The sequence below is a fragment of the Ursus maritimus genome, unplaced genomic scaffold (genome assembly GCF_017311325.1).
Source record: "Ursus maritimus isolate PB19 unplaced genomic scaffold, ASM1731132v1 scaffold_5, whole genome shotgun sequence".
In the NCBI taxonomy this organism is placed as follows: Eukaryota; Metazoa; Chordata; class Mammalia; order Carnivora; family Ursidae; genus Ursus; species Ursus maritimus.
The window spans coordinates 32835284-32857315 of record NW_024426663.1 but is presented as its reverse complement, the minus strand read 5'-3'; the positions used below and the strand labels follow the sequence as shown (position 1 = coordinate 32857315).

The window sequence follows — 22032 nt, the reverse complement described above, 5'->3', positions numbered from 1 at the left end:
GAAAACAAGTTGGTACATTGGGGTGGTATCAGGATAGATGGGATTTAGGTTTCTTTAATCGCTATCATTTTGTTTAATACTGAGAAATGTTAGACAGTCTTCTAAACTTAATGTGCTTATGAATTTTTGTGTTAAATATTGAATTAATTGGAAATTGAGATATGTGATATGAGGCTCGTTTTTGCCCCTAGTAGGTAGCTATTGTTGCAAAAAACAATTTGCTGAGTTGACTATTCTCTCCCCACTGTCTTAAAATGTTACCTTTATTACATAACTTCCATGCATCTGCTTCTGGGCTCCATACTCAGTGGTCTGTCTCTGTGCCCATGTCACACTGTTTAAATTGTTATGGTTTTATTGCAAGCTTTGCTTTGTGGTAGGGCAAATTCTGACCCCAGTCTGCACAGCCCAAGCATTATCTTCCTCGAAACTGTTTCTAGTCTTGTGAATCTGTTCTTGCAGATGCCCTTTAAAACAAGTTTCTTTCATTTGAAGATTAAGTTTGGGTTTTGACTAGAGCACATTAAAGTTTTAGATTAATTTGGGGAAATAATTTTGCCCATTATGCCTCTTACTACATCCAGAATTTTCAGTGAAATGAGTGTGTTTTTTTATTTTATTTTTTAAATTTAAATTCAGTTGATTAATGTATAGTGTATTATTAGTTTCAGAGGTCAAGTTCATTGATTCATCGGTTTAATATAACACCCAGTACTCATTACATCATGTGTCCTCCTTAATGCCCATCACCCAGTTACCTGACCCCCCCCATCTCCCCTCCAGTATCCCTCAGTTTGTTTCCTATGATTAAGAGTCTTTTATGGTTTGTCTCCCTCTCTGATTTCATCTTATTTTCCCCTCCCTTCCCCTATAATCCTCTGTTTTGTTTCTTAAATTCCACATATGAGTGACATCATTTGATAATTGTCTTTCTCTGATTGACTTATTTCGCTTAGCATAATACCCTCTAGTTCCATCCACGTCGTTGCAAATGTAAAATTTCATTTTTTTTTGATGGCTGAGTAATATATGGTTGTATATATATATATATCTCCTCTTCTTTTTCCATTCATCTGTTGGTGGACATCTGGGCTCTTTCCATAGTTCGGCTATTGTGGACATTGCGGCTATAAACTTTGGGGTGCAGGTGCCCCTTTGGATCGCTATGTTTGTATCCTTTGGGTGAATACCTAGTACTGCAATTGCGGGTCATAGGGTAGCTTTATTTTTAACTATGCCGTTTTCCAGAGTGGCTGTATCAGTTTGCAAACAGACACATGAAAAAATGCCCACCATCACTTGGCATCAGGGAAATACAAATCAAAACCACAATAGATACCACCTCACACGTGTCAGAATGGCTAAAATTAACAAGTCAGGAAACAAATGTTGGTGAGGATGAGGAGAAAGGGGAACGCTCTTACACTGCTGGTTGAATGTGTGTTTTTTTGAACTTGGGTTATAGTGAATTGATGGAAAGGTGATGAGACATGTTAAGTATTTCTGCATAGAGGCAGAGTGATTCTGATATTGATGCCAGTAAATTCACTTAGGAAAGTTTATAGTTTTAATTGCCTAAAAGTGTGAAATTGATTCCAGGTTGGGAACGGATGGAGGCACACTGGAATTCTGTAGGTTGGAACTTATCTTTGCCATTAATAAAATTAGTGGCCTTTTAAGAAAAAGAGCAGACCTTCAGTGGCCACAGTGGTTAGAAAGACCCCAGTCTGCCCCCTAAAATTGTCACTTGTGGCTGATTATTTATACTGAACTGGATTTTCCGGAACATTTTCAGAAACCCATTTCTCCTGATGTGTGTAGCTTAGACTGAATCTCCTTGGAGCTTTCAGTTCATGTTCTTTCATATTCATATTTTCTTTTTCTGTCATCCTCTCCAGCCCACCCCCCCATCCCGTTCTTTCTCTTTGCATTTCTCTCTTAATTTCTGCATCACCCCCATCCCTCCTTCCATAACGCCTTCCGTGTCTGTCTTATGTCTGCGATTAGCAAATAAGAGGACCCCTTTTATTGCTGACTAGTGTTCATAGTGCTAAGACTGTGGGCATCTCTCTTTAATGGGTAGGTCTTATTTCTGACCTGTTTTTGTTTATCTTCTTTTATCAATGTAGAGCATGGTGTGGGCTCAAAGGGAAGGAACACCTGAATTGTAAAACTGTTCTATGTGGGGTTCTGTTGCTTTTGAAAGTCTTGCAATGAAACTCCTTCATAAGTTGTGGTCCTTGTTCACCCAAACAAAGAAAATAGGGATGTGATTGTTGTTTCGAATAGATACAGATTAGAGATTCTTCTGATCTGTGAAAAGCTTTGATCTGTTGATACAATTTATTTTCTTTAAAAAAAAAAAAAAGGCATGTCAGGTCAGATTCTGTTCATAGACAATTAACAGTCCCTTTAGCCACCAGGAACATGACTAACGTAGGCTGTTCTTCCTTTTTTAGGAAATGGAATTTCATCTAAGTTTCCTCTCTGTCATGTCAGACATTTGTTACTGTTTTTTTTTTTTTTTTTTTTTTTTTTTTTTCAGAGCCTCTTCCTGAACTTTTTTGGAAGCTATCGTATGGTAGATTATTCTTGGCATGCTGCTTTCTATTGATTACATTCGTGCATGTTTGCATGTGCTCACATGCAGAGAAAGGACAATCCAGAATGGTGTAAACTAGTGATTTTTTTCCAGGAAACCATAATTTGTATTTATACCAATTCATAATTTAAGATAGTGTTCTGTGTGTGATAGATTTCAAACAGCCAGGAAAACATAGCCTTTTTATTTTTAAAGTTTAGATGAAATAGCCATGTGATTATTGGAGAAAGGAGTTCTGCAGTGATTTTGTTTCTGGTAAGTGATTGGCCTACTTTGGATATCTTACAGAATATAGTGCTGATGATAGCCATCAGAGGCAAACAGATGTTAAGGAGACTGTGTAGAATTTCCTCTGTTTCCTTTTCTCCCCTATCACAGGGGGAGGAACTTGCCAAGAGAGGGTTTGTTTTTGTTGGGCAAGCACACAAAAGCCCAGATGCTTCTCCATAGTGGGCCAAGCTCTGGAGGCCTTCCAAAGTGGGCGACCCTTTCCACCTCCGAGTTTCCATTTCCCTACCACTCCCACAGGCTGGGTGGAATGTACCATCTCCCTGGAGGACTCTATTTGTATTGCTTTTTTGTTTTTGAGTGGAGGGAGTATCCTGAGTCCTCTGAGTCTTCCAGCATCCCAAGATGGTCTGGCAAGCCTGTCTATCAGTGCTTCTCCCTTGGTTGTAGCAGTGTCAATCCAGCCCTTCCACACAGCCTCTGGGTGAGAATGTTCTGGAGAGCCCTCACCTGCTACCTGCCTTCTTGACATACTTTCCTTCCTTGACATACCTCACCTTCCTCTGTGACCTGGGGGCAGCTCCTCTCCTTGGAACCAGGGCACTTAGCAGGGTTTGTGCCAACTAGAAGCTCTCGAGAGAAAGTGTGAGGCCAGGTCGGATGAAAAAGAGGACTTGGAATTCCCTCAGGGAAGACAAATAGCAATTGGAAACGGCATAGCAAGTGTGGGAGCATGTGGTGCTGTTTATTTGGCACAGTTTGTGAATATTTAAAATTCTTACAACCTACTGGGATCCAGTACAGGGCAAGGCAATAACTAAAAATAATTGTTTTGAAACTTTGTACTATGGTGGTATGTCAGGTATACAAAAAAAATGAATCAGTGATGTTCATCAGGTAGGAATTCAAATGAAATAAAAGACAACAAAGTTCAATCACATTTATATAGCCAGTAAAGTAAAAAAAAATTCTTCCCTATGCTCTGGACTTCTTCAGCCTTAAAAACAGAACAAACCAGCTCTGACACCCATACTTTCAAATGTCAGAAACCATCTCTCTGTCATCCTAAGTGTTTGCTGTTGGAAAGGAGGATCTGTGGCATTTGAGTGTCAGCCACATGAAATCAACATAACAAACAACAGTGTTTGGACCCCAACCCTTATTATTGTGGTTTTTAGAGCCAGGACAAAAAGTGTGATGATGCCTCAACTTACTCATTTTTTTAGGGGCAGATGACCGTCTATGCAAAGTTTGGCAAAAATGTTTATCTTCCTAAAGATGCCGAGTTTTACTTTATTTACAATGGATCTCATCAGAGACACATCGTGATTGCAGAACGCACTGAGGATAATGTTCTCCAGTCCAGCATTCCAGGTGAGGTATAGTCTTTACTCTGCAACTGGGGACTCTGTCTGGAAGCATCTTTCCTCCAGGGACATAGGCTGGAAAGAGGACCAGGAGGAGAAAGTAAATAATCCTCCAAAGTGGGATGGGTATGAGAAAGAGGTGGAGAGGAGATGGGAAGTGGGGAAGGGACAGAGCCTGTGAGAACACTCATACTGGGTTATCTTGCTTCTGACGTTCTTCCAGCTGTGCCAGCCTTGCCCTAGACTAGGCAGGCCTATCCTGTTGATTGCACCCAACTTTCAGAGTTGGCTATGCTTTCGGTGTAGTCCAATGGAGGAGTCACTCTGTCTTAGTATTACGTCTTGTTGTCCCAGGGCCTATGGCCAGGGATGGCTCAGGCAGAACTGAGACACTGGCGACAGGTTTTCATTCTCTGACCTCCCCTCCTTCCCCTGCAGTCAGTCTGGCAGCCCCAGTGTTCACCGCTCTCCTGCTTGCTCCTTTTGGTGGCTGGGGCTCCTTCCTTGGCGCTCTGTGTATCCAGACTCTTCCTTACTAGATCTCAGGCTCCAGAACTTTCTCTTCCCACCACCAAAATGTTCACGTTCAGGAACTTGTCATTCCCCTGCACATTCTTCAATTACCATGGTGACAGATGACACATTAATATTTCATGGTAATGTTTGTTAAGAGCTAATAGTTCTCAGATACAGTTGCATATTTTCACTGGGGTGTGGGCGAAGCTCTACCCCAAACGGGTAATGAAGATGTTATTACTTGCAGGAGGGGAGGGTTTTGTTGTTCTGGTTTGTTGATGGGTTAGTTTTCCTTAATCGTGGGTCTTTGAGGCCCTCTATATGGCATCATGTAGGGGACCTTCAGTATTTTTAAGGGTAGGATTGGCCTCATTTTTAGAGGAAAGATATTTCTCAATGCTTCTGCAGTATAGGTAGATAGTAAACATGCAAACAACACAGACATAATGAGAATTGCAGTGATGTACAAAGGCTTTTCAGCCCTACCTGGGCTTGCTCATCAGATCAGTCTGTTGTCCCATTTCTGAGACCATGAGCATTATTTTTTTAACATGCTGCTATAATTGATGTAATGCTTTCTGTATAAGTTAACGCATTTTACGGATGCAGTTGGGCATGAGTATCGTTAAGCTTTCCTACTTCCTCTTCTTCTTCTTCTTTTTTTTTTTAAAGATTTTATTTATTTGACACAGAGAGAGCACAAGCAGGGAGAGCCAGGGACAGAGGGAGAGGGAGAAGGAGAAGCAGGCTTCCTGCTGAGCAGACAGCCTGAGGCGGGACTCCATCTCATGACCCTGGCATCGTGACCTGAGCAGAAGGCAGACACTTAACCTACTGAGCCGCACAGGAACCCCAGCCGTTCTTTCTTAATACACAAGTAGCCAAGTAATAAATATTAACCAACCATTCTCAGTAAGACTCACTCCTCTCAGTAACCCTCTTTCGTTATGCCTATAGATGTATGTGTATTTTTATTAGTAATCCAGGCATACATCCAGTGCATGGTCAAACATGAATTTACAGACTAGAATGCAATCCATAAAGAGTAATGAGTATAATGTGCAATGAAAACCAAGGCATTCCATGTAATCGGGGGAAAAAAGTGCATTTTTCTGAATTACATCTGTGTTCAAATTCTAAATTAATGTTGAACAACCTTAAACAACTATTTGAGAGTGACAGTGGAAAACCAGACCCAGGTGGTAACATTTAGAGACTGTGAGCAATTTTAAGCACTTCTCTTTCTGGCCTGATAACTGCCATTCTTCTAAGACAAAAAAATAGTCAAACCTTATTAATGGCACAGAGTCACTTCCGCTCTCTTTTGCCTCTGCCTTTCGGCCTCGGCATTTATGTTTATGTCTTTACTGGCTTTTCCTTCCCCCTCCTAGCTTGGTTTTCTTTTACAAAGCCTCTTATGGAGGAAGAATGAAAGTAATAACTGACGTGCCAATCCTAATTTCAAAAATTTTGTCATTTTCTTTGCTTGGATGTAGGGGTGAGCCTCCTCCCCACTCCTCATATATTAAAGAAGATCTGTTTGATGATATTGTGGCCGACTTCAAAGTGAGGGTTCTCACCTTTGTTTTTAACAGATTTATACAGACAGGTGACATTCCCTGTTTCTGAACCTTAGGTTCTCCTGTTAGAGCTTTCCCAGGGTAAACCTTGCCGATTTCTGTACTCTGTCCTGGAAGCGTATAGTCTGGGGATGGAAGGCTGTATTCTGCCTGTACCACTGGCTCATTTTTGAAGAGGTGATGTGAGCATGACAGTAGTTATCACCTAGTGAACTGGGATGCTCTTGTTCCTATAAAGTCTCCTGTTAGCCATTTGCTTGGGGGCCAGTGGCGGCTGAATGTTAACCCTTCTGTCTGGCTATGATTATAATACTCAAAGCAGTTTGGTGGTACTAATTCCTGGGTGTTCTGCCAAGTGCAGCATAAAAATGTACCTGGGTAGTAGTTCACCAAACCTGGCCAAGTGAAAGAAGAGTGTAAGAGGGAAGGATAGAGAGCCGGATTAGATGACCACCCACAACAGAAATGTTAACACCTCCAAGACACAGAAGCCATTCTCAGAAGTGGCAGGAGTGGGAGCAATGAACAACGTATGTAAGTATTTCTGTTGAGTTCTCTTCACCCACCCTAACTCACATTCAAAGGAACTCTTTGGAGCTGCTTTATGAAATTATCATCTAAAAAAATACATGAAATTATAGGACTCAGGAGGAAGTGGCAGAGGAGGAAAGGGCAAAGGCCTTTAAGAGGATGAACTTGAATTCAGGGGTTGGGGTAGAAGGACAAGGTGAAGCTATGCCATGTAATGGTGTTTGATGATGATAGGAGAATAGACATTGAAATGCTCAGAGCTCATAAAAGTTACTTTTAAAATCGGGAGTCATGGAAAGAAGATGGAATCAGCTTTAATTTGGCCCCACAAGCATGGCAGCATTTAAAGATAACTGGCTGCATTTCTCTTTTGGCTTGTTCTCCTGGAGAGTGTGGTCTCCTTACACAGTGCAGTGAGACTGGTGACCCCTGACTTGCACACTGGGCGAGCATCTCCTGTTGACTGTAGGTGAACTGTTTACTGTCTTGTTGTCCAGGCCATGGGCTTCAGGAGACAGTGACGGTGTCTGTGTGCCTCTGCTCAGAAGGTTACTCCCCAGTGACCATGGGCTCCGGCTCAGTGACCTACATGGACAACATGGCTTGCCGGCTGGCCCGTTTGCTGGTCACCCAAGCTGATCGCCTCACAGCCGACAGTCATCAGACCTTGTTGACTCCATTTGCCCTGACGGTGGGAGCACTGCCTACGTTGGACGATGAGCTCGTGCTGGCTCTGACCCATCTGGAGTTGCCTCTTGAGTGGACTCTCTTGGGAAATTCTTCACTTGAAGGTGGGTCTTCACCCGGAAATTCAGATGTCTTTTCTCGTTGTGAAGTTGAGAATGTTCCTTAAGCTTTGTTGTCTCTCTCCGTGGGTTGATTTTCCTGCCCACTTTTTTCCTGAGCCTTATTCTGATATGACTGGGTTCCCTGAGATCCTGAGTCACTCATCCTTGGGCTCTGTTCCAGGTGGTGAAGAGCTTTGCCTCAAGGAGGGAAGGACCATTTCTTGGTGGCAAGCTCTTGAGTCAGCTGCTTTGGACTCTGTCTCTACTTCCATTGGCACATGTTCTAGCTGTGCCATTTCTCCAAGTAGGTGGAGTCAGCAGGCAAGGAATAACAGGCAGCCAGCTCTGTGGGAACACTTAGAACAAACACGGCATGCAGGAAAGCAAACCAGCGTGCTGACATCTTTAAAATGCCAGTGTCACTGAGAGCATTCAAACATTTGTACTAACTTTTGGAGCAACCTGCTTATTAGAAGACTGAATAGAGTCTTTTTTTGTTGTTGTTTTTAAAGATTTTATTTATTTATTTGAAAGAGAGAGAGAATGAGTGAGAGAGAAAGCATAAGCTGGGGGTTGGAGGGAGAGGCAGATGGAGAAACAGACTCCCCTCTGAGCAGGGGGCCCAGTGTGGGCCTTGATCCCAGGACCCTGGGATCATGACCTGAGCTGAAGGCAGACACTTAACTGACTGAGCCACCCAGGCGCCCCAGAAGACTGAAGAGACTGTTAACACCAAACACGTGGAATGTGTGTGTGAACAAAGGTGGATGTTTTATATAAGTCCATGCAAGGCATGAGGCTAAATTGTTCAATAGATCCTTATTATGGTGATTACAAATCACAAAATTTTATTAAAAATAGATGTTGTTTTGTATTTTATTGAACACATATACTTCTGTCTTTCTCTATTATTGTATGACTTAGTGATTGGATGATGCTGTTTCTAAGAGTTTCTACTTTCTGATAAATTCTAATTACAGACTGGTTTAAATTTGATGGTGGATTAGATTAAATGGACTAATCGAGGTAAAGGGATATGCTTTTTGTAAACAGAATCTTAAGGCCATATGCCACAGAGAGGTTCTCCATTTGTTTCTTTCAGTCAGGGTTGAAGTAAAACTCTGTTGGGAAATTAAAGATATTTCTTATTCCTGAAGAACTTGGATGAGACAGGTCGCAATCCTACTTCATTGTTGAGTCATGTCTGACTCTTGTGTGCTATATTGATGTGTGTGAAGGGTGGGTACCATGGGGACTAAGTGGTATCTGTTCTCACCGTTATCTCCAAGGACCTACCAAATGGCTTGGAACATAAGCTTTCAAGAAGTATTTGTGGTATGAATGAAAGTTGTTATTTGGGACCTTCAGAATGAAGTCACACATCCTAGATATCACTATTGTAATTCATATGTATATGAAAAATGTACATGTTTTCTGGCTAAGGAACTTTATTCATGTATATATGAATATATGTACATGTATACACACAAATACACATGCACATATATGCATGAGTATGCTCCTGTATGTTCACACATGCATGAATATACATATATGTTGATATGCATGTACATGCATGTACTGACATTTCTATTGATTTGTGTATATATGTGTTTTCTGACTAAGAAACTTCATTTTCTTAAGCCTTCTGGCTTAAAAAAAAACCCTCTAATATCAGAGGGTGTTTTACTTTTTGGAAGGCAGATTCATTTTGACAAAGGCATAAAGTTTTCATACTTTTTCACCAATCACTGCACTCAAGGCTGCAAGTAAAGTGCCCCCAAGCCTCCAGGAGCAGGAGTTGCAGGTCAGAAGCAAGACTCCTTCCCTCGCCCAGCATCTCCCTCAGCCTAGTAGCTTGGAGTCTGCAGTGGACTAATTTATGCTTCTGCAGCTGACAAATTGTTGAAGGTTTTGGGACTTAATTATTGCACACGAATAACTTAAACGAAGAGCTTTCAAAATGGGATTCACGTTACCCATATGCTGTATTTTCATCCTAAAATTTAGGAATGAATTAAGATTTCTTAACCTTTAATCTGTGGACTGACAATAATACATGCATACGATTTTCTGTGTTGGGGGTATATGTCTGCTCAGTCATTGCTGATAGATATACATAATCAAGTAAGTTGGGTGAACACTAGGCTAACCACCAAGTTGGCAAGGATCACCTAACTGCCATTTTTATTGCTGTTTGGAAATGTATTCGTGTTTTCTAAGCTTCCATTGGTCATGACCTTTGTTTATCCATATACTTAAAGTAGGCAAATTTATGTCACCAAGAGGTTCTTTACTTTGCATGAGATGTATTTTATGGGAGAACAATTCTAGTCATTGAAAATCTATGTTTTGGAGCTGGGTTCAAATCCTGACCCAGTTGCGATGAGGTATCCTGGGCAAGTTACTTCACCTCTTATGTCATAGAGTTTTAATTTCTGAAATGGATTATTGTAGTACCCATCTCATCAGCTTGTTGTAATGATTAAATTAGATAATATATAGTGAATCTTCTATAACAGTCTCTGAATATACTAAGTTCTCAATAAAAGTTGACTTTCATGTGCGCATGTATATATAGAGTATTCTGTATGTACATACATATGTAGAATGCAAATTATACTTGGTCTGGACAAATGAGGCTACAGACAAAGGATAAAATCTTGGTATTGTAAACAATTAATTGAAAATTTCTAGAAACTTTTCTAGACTTTCTCTTAGAACAGCTTACAGTGATGGAGGTAACATTGCCTGCAGCCTACACTTATAATGGAACTTCTCTACAGCATCACTGTTTAGGGTTGGAGTTAACACTCTTTTTTCTTTTGGCTCCTCAGAGTGGATGAATTCCACTGCCTTATCTTCAAGTTTGCTGATCCTTTCTTCTGTTTGATCTAGTCTGCTGTTGAGTCTTTTTTTTTGAATTTTCATTCCATTGATTATATTCTTGAGCTCTGTGATTTCTGGTTGGTGGTTGTTTATATTTTCTACCTTTTTTTGTTGTTGTTGTTGAAATTATCACTTTGTTCACACATTGCGTTCCCAACCTTGGAGAGGATCTTTATGACTGTTATTTTGAACTCTGTATTGGATAAGTCACTTACCTCCTTTAAGACTGATTTTTGGAAATGTATCTTGTTCTTTTGTTGGAACCTGTTCTCCTGTTTTTTCATTTCCTTTGACTCTCTGTGTTGGTTTCTGTACATTAGGTGAAACAGACACCTCTCCCCATCTTCACAGACTGGTCTTTTATAGATGAAACTTGTTGGTCAGCCTAGCCCAAGTTCCTGGTTGCTTCTCAAACTTTAGTGATTGCCCAAGTTGCTGTCTTTGTTCTTAGTGGTACCCAGTAGTTGAGGGTGTGCCAAGGCCCATCAGTGTCCTCTAGGGGAAGATCTCAGTCACCACCTAGATGCAGGCTGATTAGAAGCCCTATGCTCAGGCATAACCTGGGACAGTATGCAGTCAGATCCCTTCCAGGAAAAGAATGAGAGATGAGCATTTTTTGTTTGCTCCCTCTGTGCTGAATCCTGGGCGGGGGGATAGTTGAAGCCAGGGCTTCCATGTGCACCCATTAACAATTACTTCTTTATCCAATACAGTCTTGCGGGACTCACGAATGCAAGCCACATTGGCTATCTATCAGAGCTAAGCAGTCTGGGGTACTGTCCCTTAGGTGGCAGCTGTAAAACCTGGGGTGCCAGATGTATGTACAAGCTGCTTCCAGAGAGATGCTGGTGACCTGGATCTGTTGTTGGAATGAACCAAACCAAGAAGGGGGGGGGGATTGCCCACAGGCTCCTTTGAGGTCCAGGGAGGATCACAGTCAGCTCCTAGATGCATGCCAATGAGAAAGTGGACCCTTAAACAGCAGTTTATAAAGTATGCAGTCAAATCTCTTCCAGGGAAGGACTTCCAGAAGGACAGTGTTTTTCCTCTACGTTGAACCCTGAGGGGATACTTCTGGTGAACGCTTGTCTGCCTGGTAAGAACTACTTCTTTGCTGTAGTCCTGTGGGACTCTCGGATGCAGGCTCCTCTGGCTTTCTCAGCTTGGTGGAGGCTTTCAAAGTTGTGGTGCTAGATGTGATCCAAACGTTTGATTCCTCAGGGAGAAGCTGGGAGTTGGGGTTCCCTCCTGATTGTATGGTGCTGTGCCAGGGGCAGTGTTTGTGGTGAGTGTGTCTCAGCCTTTTGTACCCATTCTCATGTGGGTGCTCCCACATTGACCCTGTGTATGAGAGAAGTCATTCACTTAGTTCCCGGATTTCTCTCCGAGAGATTGGCTGTGTGTGTTGCTGTACATTTGGCACTTCCATGGGAGGACGAGAGTTCAGGAGTCTCCTTTGTCAATAACTTGGTCTCTCTTTTTCAATTTATTAGAGTTTTCATCTGAGCAGTTGAGAATCTTGTTCGTGCTCAATGCATTCTCTCCTAATGAACCTATTTTATTAGTGCTGCTTGTCTTCAAGGTAGCGAAATAACAGCAGACTAAGCAACGCTGGCATATGGCCCCCTGGAGTTTACTGTGTGCTAAGTGATAGTGGCATCCTGAGTGGAAAACAGTGTCTTTCCTAATAATTATTTCTCCTAATACTTAGCCAGAAACAATTTAAAACTTTGCCATTTGTGCTTAAAAATTCTTTGGGTTTATTTATTTATGCTTTTTTGGTGGGATAAATGGAGGTGCTGAATGAGTATTAATTGATGTCTGTAATCACTTTGTCTTGGAAGAGCCTGGTGGGAGCCTTACTGGGAAGCCTGAGTGCGTCTCCTTGCCTTTTGCATTTTATAATTCTTCACTTTTTGCCTTTTCAATCACTGAGCCTTATCAGGAAGGCCCAAGATCCTGGAGAAGGGCCAGGCTGAGCCGAGTGTTGTGTCTCATAAAGAAAAGCAGAGATTTTTCTTGGCCCTGCTTCTTACCCATCATTACTCACGATGCAACTTTATTATATGTTCTAGGGAAGGAAATATCGCTGGCTTTATTTAATTTTGTGCCATAAATAAAATTGGATTTCTGTTTCATAAAATTAAACCCAGTTCTTTGAAATAGCTTTCATGATAAAAAGCTTTTGCAGGATGTCAGGACCCCATATTTGCAGTAAAACTTGGGAATAGAATAATCTATCCAATAAAATGTCACAATTTATCTTTTTTTGTTTTGGGTACTTGTTTTTTTGAACAGAGCGATATTTCTCAGAGATTGTCATAATTTTGACAATCAGATTAAGTGGGATAAGGTATTTTGTTTCATTTCCTTGGTGCTCACATAACTTGTGAGTTAGTCTTCCCTTACTGCTCAACCAAATTACTTCGCGTGTGTTCCCAGAACCCTGACATGGCTGGCAAGCACCATGCTTGCCATCTCCACGACAAGGCTACCATCTGAGTAAATAAATAAATTATTTTACATGTTGTAAGGGCAAGTCCAAGTTGTATCGGTGTGTGCAAAAACAAGTTCCATTGTAATTAATATTGACTTAGAGGAAAAGTAGAAACCTTGTCAGGGACCACGAGTTTAATGGATATATCATGGATATATCATGCTGTTACTAAGAAAGGTGGTTAGCGCGATGCTCTATTTTATTAGTAGGGTTTTCATAAATTAGTTCCCATTGAAGGAGAATCTTTGCTTTTCTACACTTTACAGCTAGTGGGGGGGGGGAGGGAAGAAATGCAGAAGGCCAAAAGAACTTTCGAAGAAATTTTATAAAGTGGGGGTCATTCAGCAACTGTTAAAATGTGTCTTAATTAGATCCCCGGGTTCTTGGATTGAGTCCCTTGTCTGGCTCCCTGCTCAGCAGGGAGTCTGCTCCTCCCTCTCCCTCTGCTGTTTCTCCTGCTTGTGCTCTTTCTCTCTTGCAAATAAATAAGTAAAGTCTTGTTTAGTGTTACCTTAAGGTGTTTAAAGAGCAGTTACATTGGTTTTTATCTTAGGAGAAACTATTAAGTGAGAAATAACAGTTCATAACTAAAGACTAAGTGGGAACCGCCAATTTTCTGTGACATCTACATTGTGCTTCAGGCCACACACCCAAAGTCCTCATCTTCTTTCTAGGCAACAGCAGAAGGAAATGTGTGGGCCAGCAGTGTTTGACAAAGGAAAATATCTGTTGACCTCTCTTTGAATAGAGGAAAGAGAACTGTAACCAGTAAGAAGCAAGATTTGTTTAACACTTGAAATAGAGCTTGGCCGCTGTTTTTATCCTTGAGTGCAGTTTGCTGGCTGTATAAATAGAAAAAAACAGAGCAAGGCTCAGGAGTATGCCTTGTTGGTTGGCCTCAACTTATGTTCTAGGTCTTAATAGCCAGGGGATGGCATACTGAACTGTTAGAATGACTTGCTGTCCCACAGACTGAAATGTCAGCTTTGTTTTTCTGACCCAAAGCTTTGTATTGGACAGCAAGTTTGAAATAACATCAGCTGGTGTCCTACCAGTGGGTAGGAAACCCACAAAAGACAGAGATCATTACAAAATACAGGTTTTCTGTTTAAAAAAGATTGAGGAGTTTTGAAATTAGTGCATGGCAGGTATCAACTAGCTGAGGTTTTAAATGTTTTTCTTGGAAATCTTGACATTTTTCAGTCAGTTACATATACACTCAATATTACTTTCTAGCCTTTTGTTACTTCTGATGGTATCTCATGGAACAAACCTCTCCACACTTCCTTTTTCTGACATTTTAAGCTGGAATTCTCTTCCTTCAGTTGCTAAGGTAACCCAGTGCATGAATGCTAGTGGTGGAGAGAATGTTTTTCAGAATAGGTTCCATGTTAAATTGGTAACATTGTTACACATTACTTAAGCATGTACTCACATATGCATCATTTGTGAAGTTTTAAATCTTTAATTTAAAAATGTTTTCTCTGTCTTCCATTCCATTTTTAGCCATTCATTTTGAAGGAGTGGGTTTTCTGGCAGTAAAGAATTTAACATGGAATTGAGCTCTCAAGGAAAAGGAGCCCCTCATTAAATAATTTGAATTTATTTTTCAGTTTAACTCCTTAACCACATTCTCTGTGTAAGGTATTACATTTTAAAGATGAGAAGGGAGCTTAAAGTTTTCCCTAAAAAATAAGCTTCCTACTTTTATCTGGCACCAATGGGCCTTCGACTAGAATTGAGAATTAAATATTTATTCTCACATCAGAGATAGAGCCTCTGCTCTCTTGTATTCAGGTTACTTTCTCCCTCTCTCATAATTTTCAAGGAAAAATAACGTTAAGTGGAAGCTCTTATTTTTTTCAAACACCCTACTCTAACGTGCTTCCCAAAGGATTCAGGACAGTGGGAGGTCGTGGAATTTACCTCTGGGTAGTATGTCCCACCCCTGCTTCTTTACTCTGGAAACCCTTTAAACGCTGCAGGATGCAAATGACAGTTTCTGATTGCACTCATTACTAAAATTGAATTTGAAAATGACAGTATGCAAGCATTCTGTTAATACTTCAGGTAAAAAAATTTAAATTTTTGCTTTTTTTCTTAGATGTAAGAGTATTTGAATGCTGGCAGCTGTCCTTGTATTAGTTTATCTACAAAATAAATAGTTGGCTTTAAAACTACCCGTGCTTGCAGGTTAAAAGGCTGATGGTTGAAGAGATAGGTGGGAGAGCCTTGGGAAGGAGGTGGGCAGTGAGGCAGATGGAAGGGATGGGATGTTCTTGGGGAAATGACCAACCCGGATCCTTTGGCAGTGCTCTGCTCTGTGGGAGCCAACGAACTGTAAAAGGCTTTGTCTTGACTCTTTAAAACGTGGGCCTTTATGTGAACTTTTGTAGCCGTTGCAGCTTTTATTTTGCAGGTTTGTCATAAGACAGTGGTGTGTGTGTGTGTGTGTGTGTGTGTGTGTGTGTGTGTAGGGTGACTTATCAGGCTGACATGTGCAGAGTCTGGTGAGCCTAGCCCTTAGAATTCGTGTGGCTGGCTTCCTTCTGTTCGGTTTCCTCCTCATTTTGTTGACTTACTCAAGTTCTGTCTTTAGTGCCCTTCTTTGTTTTTGCCATCTTTGCCTGTAAGAATTTGAGTTTTGAAGGTGGAACAATCTGGGTTCAGATCCCTGATGCTCCCTGTGGTACCTGAGTGACCTTGGGCAATTGCATGATGGTGTCAAGGCTCAGTTTCTGCACCTATGAAATGGGGATAATCATGAAATGGGAATAATTATAGGCCTTACCTTGTGCAATGGCTGTCAGGATCAAATAAGATAATACGTGTAAGTTGCTTGATAAATGTTAGATGGACACAAGGAATATAAAGTCCTTATGGTCATTGGCACCTAATAAGAATGAAATAAAAAGGTGGTTGTGGTGGTTCATTTCTTTGCTTTCATTCATATGTGACAGCTGCCCATCTGGACTTCTAGTGAACTTTTTTCAACCTTCCCACCCTCAAATCTCATCCCAGGTGGGGAGCACCTTCAACACCTACTTCCTGTTTGCTTTATCCCATCTCTTCTGTGCTCACCAGAATATCCCTTGCTGGGTGTGCCCCTCGTGCTAGAGGATGGGATGAGACTTACTGGAGTTGTAACTCATCCCCATGGGGTTGAATATTTCTCAGTCTAGCTGTTTGGACTTGGGGCTCTGGCTTCCACTGTAAGGGCAGTGAGTGGATCCTGCCCAGCTATAGATGAGAAGTCGGTTTCCTGATCGAGGTTCAGTTCAGACTCTCAGTGTAGATTTCAAAAGGCCATTGCCAAGATATGAGGAGTCTACACTTGTTCTGTTTGTCAATAATAAAATTAGACTGTGGGGTGCCTGGGTGGCTCAGTCTGTGAAGCATCTGCTTTCGGCTCAGGTCATGATCCCAGGGTCCTGGAATCAAGCCCTGCATCGAGCTCCTTGCTCAGCAGGGAGCCTGCTTCTCCCTCTGCCTGCCGCTCTGCCTACTGTGCTCTGTTAAATAAATAAATAAAATTAAAAAAAAAATTAGACTGCAGTGTATTTTCATTTGTCTCCCAACAAAACAGGGTTCCTGAAGGGTCAGTTGGGAGGATGTGTGGTAATTCCACAGGCTCCCCTGTGGTGTGAGGGGAAAGAATGCTCAGTGCATAGTAGGCTGTCAGCAAACATCTAATGAATGAATAAATGCAAGCATGAACCAGAGCTTGAAGGAATATTAACAAATGATTTTTAAAAATCTAGCGCACAGACTGGAAAGTAAGTATGACATAATTGTTGCTTATGGCGCCTAATGACTGCCTGCTGCCCAGGGCATGAGGCTGTGGCACGTTTGTCTCAATGGCACATCTGGTATCTTACACAGATGCAGTTATAGTTCCTCCTAAGCAGACAGCTGGTTGCCTTCAATTATGCTTTTAAATTACAACCAGAGGAAAACCGTTTGGGAGTATATCATGTCTCTATTTAGTGACAGTTGTACTTTTTGTACGGAGAACATCAGACAAATGTTTATTACTGAGAAGTCCCCCCAATACTGGCTTTCATCGTTCTTGACAACCTTGTCTCATATGGTGTTTTCATTACGTCCCCCTGACACTCCTGGGTATTAAGCTGGGAAGATAACACTCTTCTTCTCCAGATCAAGCACCTTAAAATTTGAGAATTAAGTGGTCTTTCCACAGCTGCGTTTCTGTAAGTGTGAGAATCCACATCTTTCAACTCGTTTGTCTGTTTGCCTTTGCACTGTATGGTATTGTGTCTGGATTCTTAATATATTCTATTAATGCTCACATTGTATCGTTCAGCCTGGACATGTCCCCAGATAGTGAAGGCCAGAAACTGGATTGCCATCTTTGAGTTCTCATAAGGACTTTTTAATATTTCAGTTCAACTAGTTCCACAAGGTAAAGTATAACCACCCTATAAGAGATGCAAACTCCATAAAGTGCATTCCAGCACTGTGTATTGCCATGTTGGTATCGTGCTCCTTCGGGTGTTCTGTTTCCCTATCTTTCCTATGAACTTGTTGATATTTGCAGTTCCTTTTCTGGACTCAACAACCTCTGATCTTCTGGGTGGAGGGGTGATTTTTTTTTTATACACCAAAGCCCTGATTAGACCACTTAAATGAAAGATGCCATATACATGCTCTCTCCTCCCATTCCATTGAGAGTCCTGAAAAAATAGGAGATTGTATGTGATGTTCATGCCACATACTCCCTTCTGCGCTCTGTAAAATTTTTGGCAGTATTTTTTTCATTCTCTTCACTTCTTGCTCATCACTTTGGCATTGTTTAAACGTGTAAATTTTCAAGTTGTGATACATGAGGGAGGTTGTAAGTCCAATACTTATTTCTATTCATAGTCCTTGTGTCTATGACTAGAGCTGTAACTCATGTCACAGTGGTTTCACAGGCCAGATGTTCATTCCAAATGAAAGTGGGCTGGCAGGATGGTGTTCAAAGACAAGAGAAAGACAAGGCAGTATGGTGTTCAAAGACTTGGCATCCACAGGGGCATATAGTACTAGTTTCATCTAGTGTTTGTCTACTGAATGACTTAGATGCAAAGACTGAGACCGCCATAAATATATATATGGTTTGGAAATGAAAGTACAACTTACTTCAATGATTTGGATGTATGTGAGTTAAATATATTTTGTTCATAAACTTACCGTGTTGAATACGTTTCAATGGCTCCACTCAGGTGTTGTGAAACATTAGTAAATCCTACAAAGTAGATGTACTCCTGAATTAAACTGCATTTAAAAGCATTTGCTTCTAGATTATGTCCCTATCACATTTATCTTTAATATTTTGCTTTCAGTGTTTAAGGATATATCTTGGTTTGGGAGCAAGTATTGTAGATGAAAACTAACTTGTGAAAGTCACAGACTTTTTTTGTTATCCATTGGTGGAGTTTTTAGCTAATAGATCTTAAGAGATGATAGGGAAGACAGTGGTATAAAAAGGAAGCATAGATAGGTATTTTGTTAACCACTTACTTAGAGAAAGTAGCAGATCTTAACCCTGGCATTGTATTAAAATCACTTGGGAATCTTTAGAAAAAATTAAGGCTTGGGTCCCACCTCTGGAAATTCTGTTTTAATTGTCCTGGGGAGAGCCTGAAATGCAGCTTCCTGTGTGTGTTTTGTGGGGGGGGGTGAAGACCTATGGGCACCATTGGACCCCAGAAGTAGCTACAGTCTCCTCCATTTATGGTCTTCTCTTTATCCCAGAGAAATGACCCGAACTTGTAGAATAACCTTTTCCTTGCTTTTCCTTAAAGTTCTACTACCTATGTGTTCTTAAATAGTATGCCGTAGTTGTTCACTTTGTAAAATTTCATTTTAATCAGAACATATTCTGTGTACTCTTTTGTGACTTTTCCGCAACAACATTGTATTTCTTAGTTTTTTTTTTTTTTCTGTGTTAGTCTGTGGTTTTTATTGTTGTTAGGATACTAGCGTGATTATACTGCAGGTTATTCTGTCATTGGTGGATGTTGAGATCACTTCTGTTTTTGGACAATGTTACATTTTTATGTATGTTTGCTGCTGCATACAAAGCATGTGCTCACTAGGGTTTATATGTGGGAATGGAAATGCTCAGTCAGTGAAGACTCCAGTTCCTTCAAATTTATTCGATGACGGCAATGTGTTTTCCAAAGCGTTTATGCCAATTTACATTTCCTGTAGCAGTGACTGTGGGTTCCTGAGGGCTTGATAATTTATTTTTCAATCTTCTGCTATCTCTAGACCTCGTGAAGCGATGATGGTCCCAAATTTGGACTGAACACTATATAAAATCACTTTCCTTTAGCAACAGCTGTACCAGCTGTTTCAGCTCCTGTGTTCAAACGCTCTGGGAGGCCCCTTCGTGGGCGCTGTATTTCATGGATCCTTGATCCTCAGTAGGTCAGGGCTGGGATGAATACTCTCAGGACCTTGGGTCTTTGCTGCAACTGCCTTACTTTCTGGGCACAGAAACTGAGATGCGGCGGAATGAGAGGCATGGGCTTTGAGCCTCCTTCCCTGTCTGGGTCAGACGAGCCTCCCTCTGTGCCGTGATGGGAAATGCTGATTGAATGGCCCAGCCTACTCACTTCTTTGTGTCTGGGTGATTTTGCTCCTAGGATGTGACAAGTCATACCTGCTAATGTTTGCCATTAGAACAATTACAAGTAATTCTGTTTTAGTAACATTAGTTCGCATAACTCCTGGCTACACAGGCTGGTTACACAGGAAGAGACATATTTATTTGGTTAAAAATATATTTTAAACACCCCCCCCACTTCTGCCAGATTGTATAACCCCTTTTCACAGCTTGTTTTCCTGACCGCTGTTAAGAATCTGAAACTCTATAACAAGCAGAATTATTTATATATGTCATGGTGTTTCCTATTTCAGGCTGTTTGCCTGATTCTGGGCTCTGAACTTTCATACTGAATGAGAAAGCTCTCTCTTGAAACCTCTTGGTCAGCTTCTTACTTGTTTTCTTCACACATCAGAAGATCCTTTCTCCCCTGCCTTCCCACCTTCCCAGAGAGTGGGTAGATTGGGAGGGAGGGAGGGAGAGAGGAACCGTTTCAGCAGTGACCTGTTCTTTCCCGCAAGTTTGCTGTTCTGCCCTGTGAACTAGATGTGAGATTGGAGCCCAAGGAGGAATTGGGGAGCTGGACTAGCAGAACAGGCCTAGAAAGTATTCCAGAGGCGGAAGCAACTTCTCCTGCCATCCACACTGTCAATCAGGTTGAATAGAGTGAACTCCTCCCCAGGGTCAAGGATATGTGGGCTACTGCCCCAGGCAGTGTAAGGAGTTCCATTTAAATGGTTGACGGCATACCTGCCTTTACCAATAGTTTCATTTTAAAAGGAAGTGCAAAAGGTTTTGATCTTTTTCTTGGAAGAAAATTGTATCCCATAGAACCATGCAGTATTTCTTAGAAGATCGAGATTGGGATTTGTGACTTAGAAATTCCGTTCGAGGGTGGCTGGTTATGATCTCATGCTGACATACATGTTGGGGAGTGTACTTGTGCATTTGTGTTTGTTTTGTTACCTGATCCTAACCAGTCTCCTCCTCGTTATTATTTAAGAAGGAAAAAAAAAAAAAAAAAAGGAAATGTTCTCAAGCATGCCTTGTTGGGAATCTGTTAAGCATGAAAACCCTACCTTCTAATAAAATGAGTTTAAAGGTCAAAAACTTAAAGGGTAAAATAAAGATAAGTTCTTCAATAGCCGTTTGAAGATATCAGGCCTATTAAGCAGCTATCTGGCAGGTGTGCCCTGCTGCGTGTTTAGATGTTTTGGCATTTCAGATGTCATCTGACAGGGGGTGGGGGGCTGTGCTGTGTCACACAGACAGGTGATGGAGCAAATGCATGGTGAAGTTGGTGGTAATTCACTGTGAGGGCTTATTTACATGTTGGAAATATAAGACTTCACTTTCTTGATCTGGATAAAGAAATAATATAAACCACTAAAAATGTGAACTAAGCAGTTTTCTTCTGCATTTGTGCAGTGGGTATTTTCTTCTGATTGTTTCAAATTAGAGTGGTGTGGGATGCTGGCTCCCCAAATAGCATCCCCACAGTCTGCGGGTGAGACAAAGCTGAGCTAACTGCCTAGCGTGGTAAGGGAGACCACCTCCGTGGGGCCTCAGTGGCCTCTTGCAGGGGAAGGGCAGGAGTTTACTGCGTACCTGAAGGTTGGTTTAATGCAGGTCTTCTAATGCAGAAGAGGGGTCATGGGCAAGGCAGGGAGTTGGATTAGGATTGGACAGGGATCATGGTATAATAAATATTGGTGCTGCTGATTCTTTTTACAGGAGATTTGATGGGTCTTGAAGGAATGATGAACATAGAATCATTTGCCCAGGGAAGAGTCTCCTGGAGTAGTAAAGTTACACTAATGAAAACAATGGAAAAGTAAAGTCGTGTTAATGCAGACTGCCAACTGTGTGAAGAAGCAGTTAGTTTTTGTCCTCAGTGTCCAGACTCTGAGAATATGTAGTAGTTTTTGTTCACAGATTTTAGTCGAGGTATCAGAGGTGGAACTAAGAATGATAAATGCTCCAAATAGCAGCTGCAGTCATATCCCAAAAGTTCACTTTCATAGGTACTCATCAGGGGAAGAGCCCCTTGGTCCTGTATTCATTCATGCATTCATTCATGCATGCATGCATTCATTCATTCATTCATTCATTCAATATGCAGATATTTTTAGACACATACATGTGCCGGGCACTATATTGGGGTAGAAGACGGATGGGATCCCTCCCCTTTTCCTGCAGTGCAGTGCAGCGTGCTCTAGACATGTTTGCCATTAAAGCTGCAGCCAGTAACATTATTTAACCTGAGCGTATATGCAATTCACATTCTCATCGCATGCTTATTCCAACAGATCTAGATTGTTAGGATTTGCAGGTTTAGTTTGTGAAGATAAGAGTTGTTTTAAGGTATGTCTTGATGTCTGGGGAGTTCATGGGCCTACCTTTTTTTTTTTAACGTAAGCA

The 22032-nt window shown here is 41.3% G+C and overlaps 1 protein-coding gene across 1 annotated transcript in view; it reads left to right on the top strand.

Moving 5' to 3' along the window:
• ARHGEF28 (Rho guanine nucleotide exchange factor 28) overlaps positions 1-22032 on the top strand; it is a 180706-nt gene that overhangs the window by 5520 nt on the left and 153154 nt on the right. The window contains exons 2-3 of the mRNA XM_040622691.1: positions 4057-4204; positions 7322-7615. Of these exons, the coding sequence (XP_040478625.1) occupies positions 4057-4204; positions 7322-7615 (442 nt within the window). The remainder of the gene's footprint in view (positions 1-4056; positions 4205-7321; positions 7616-22032) is intronic.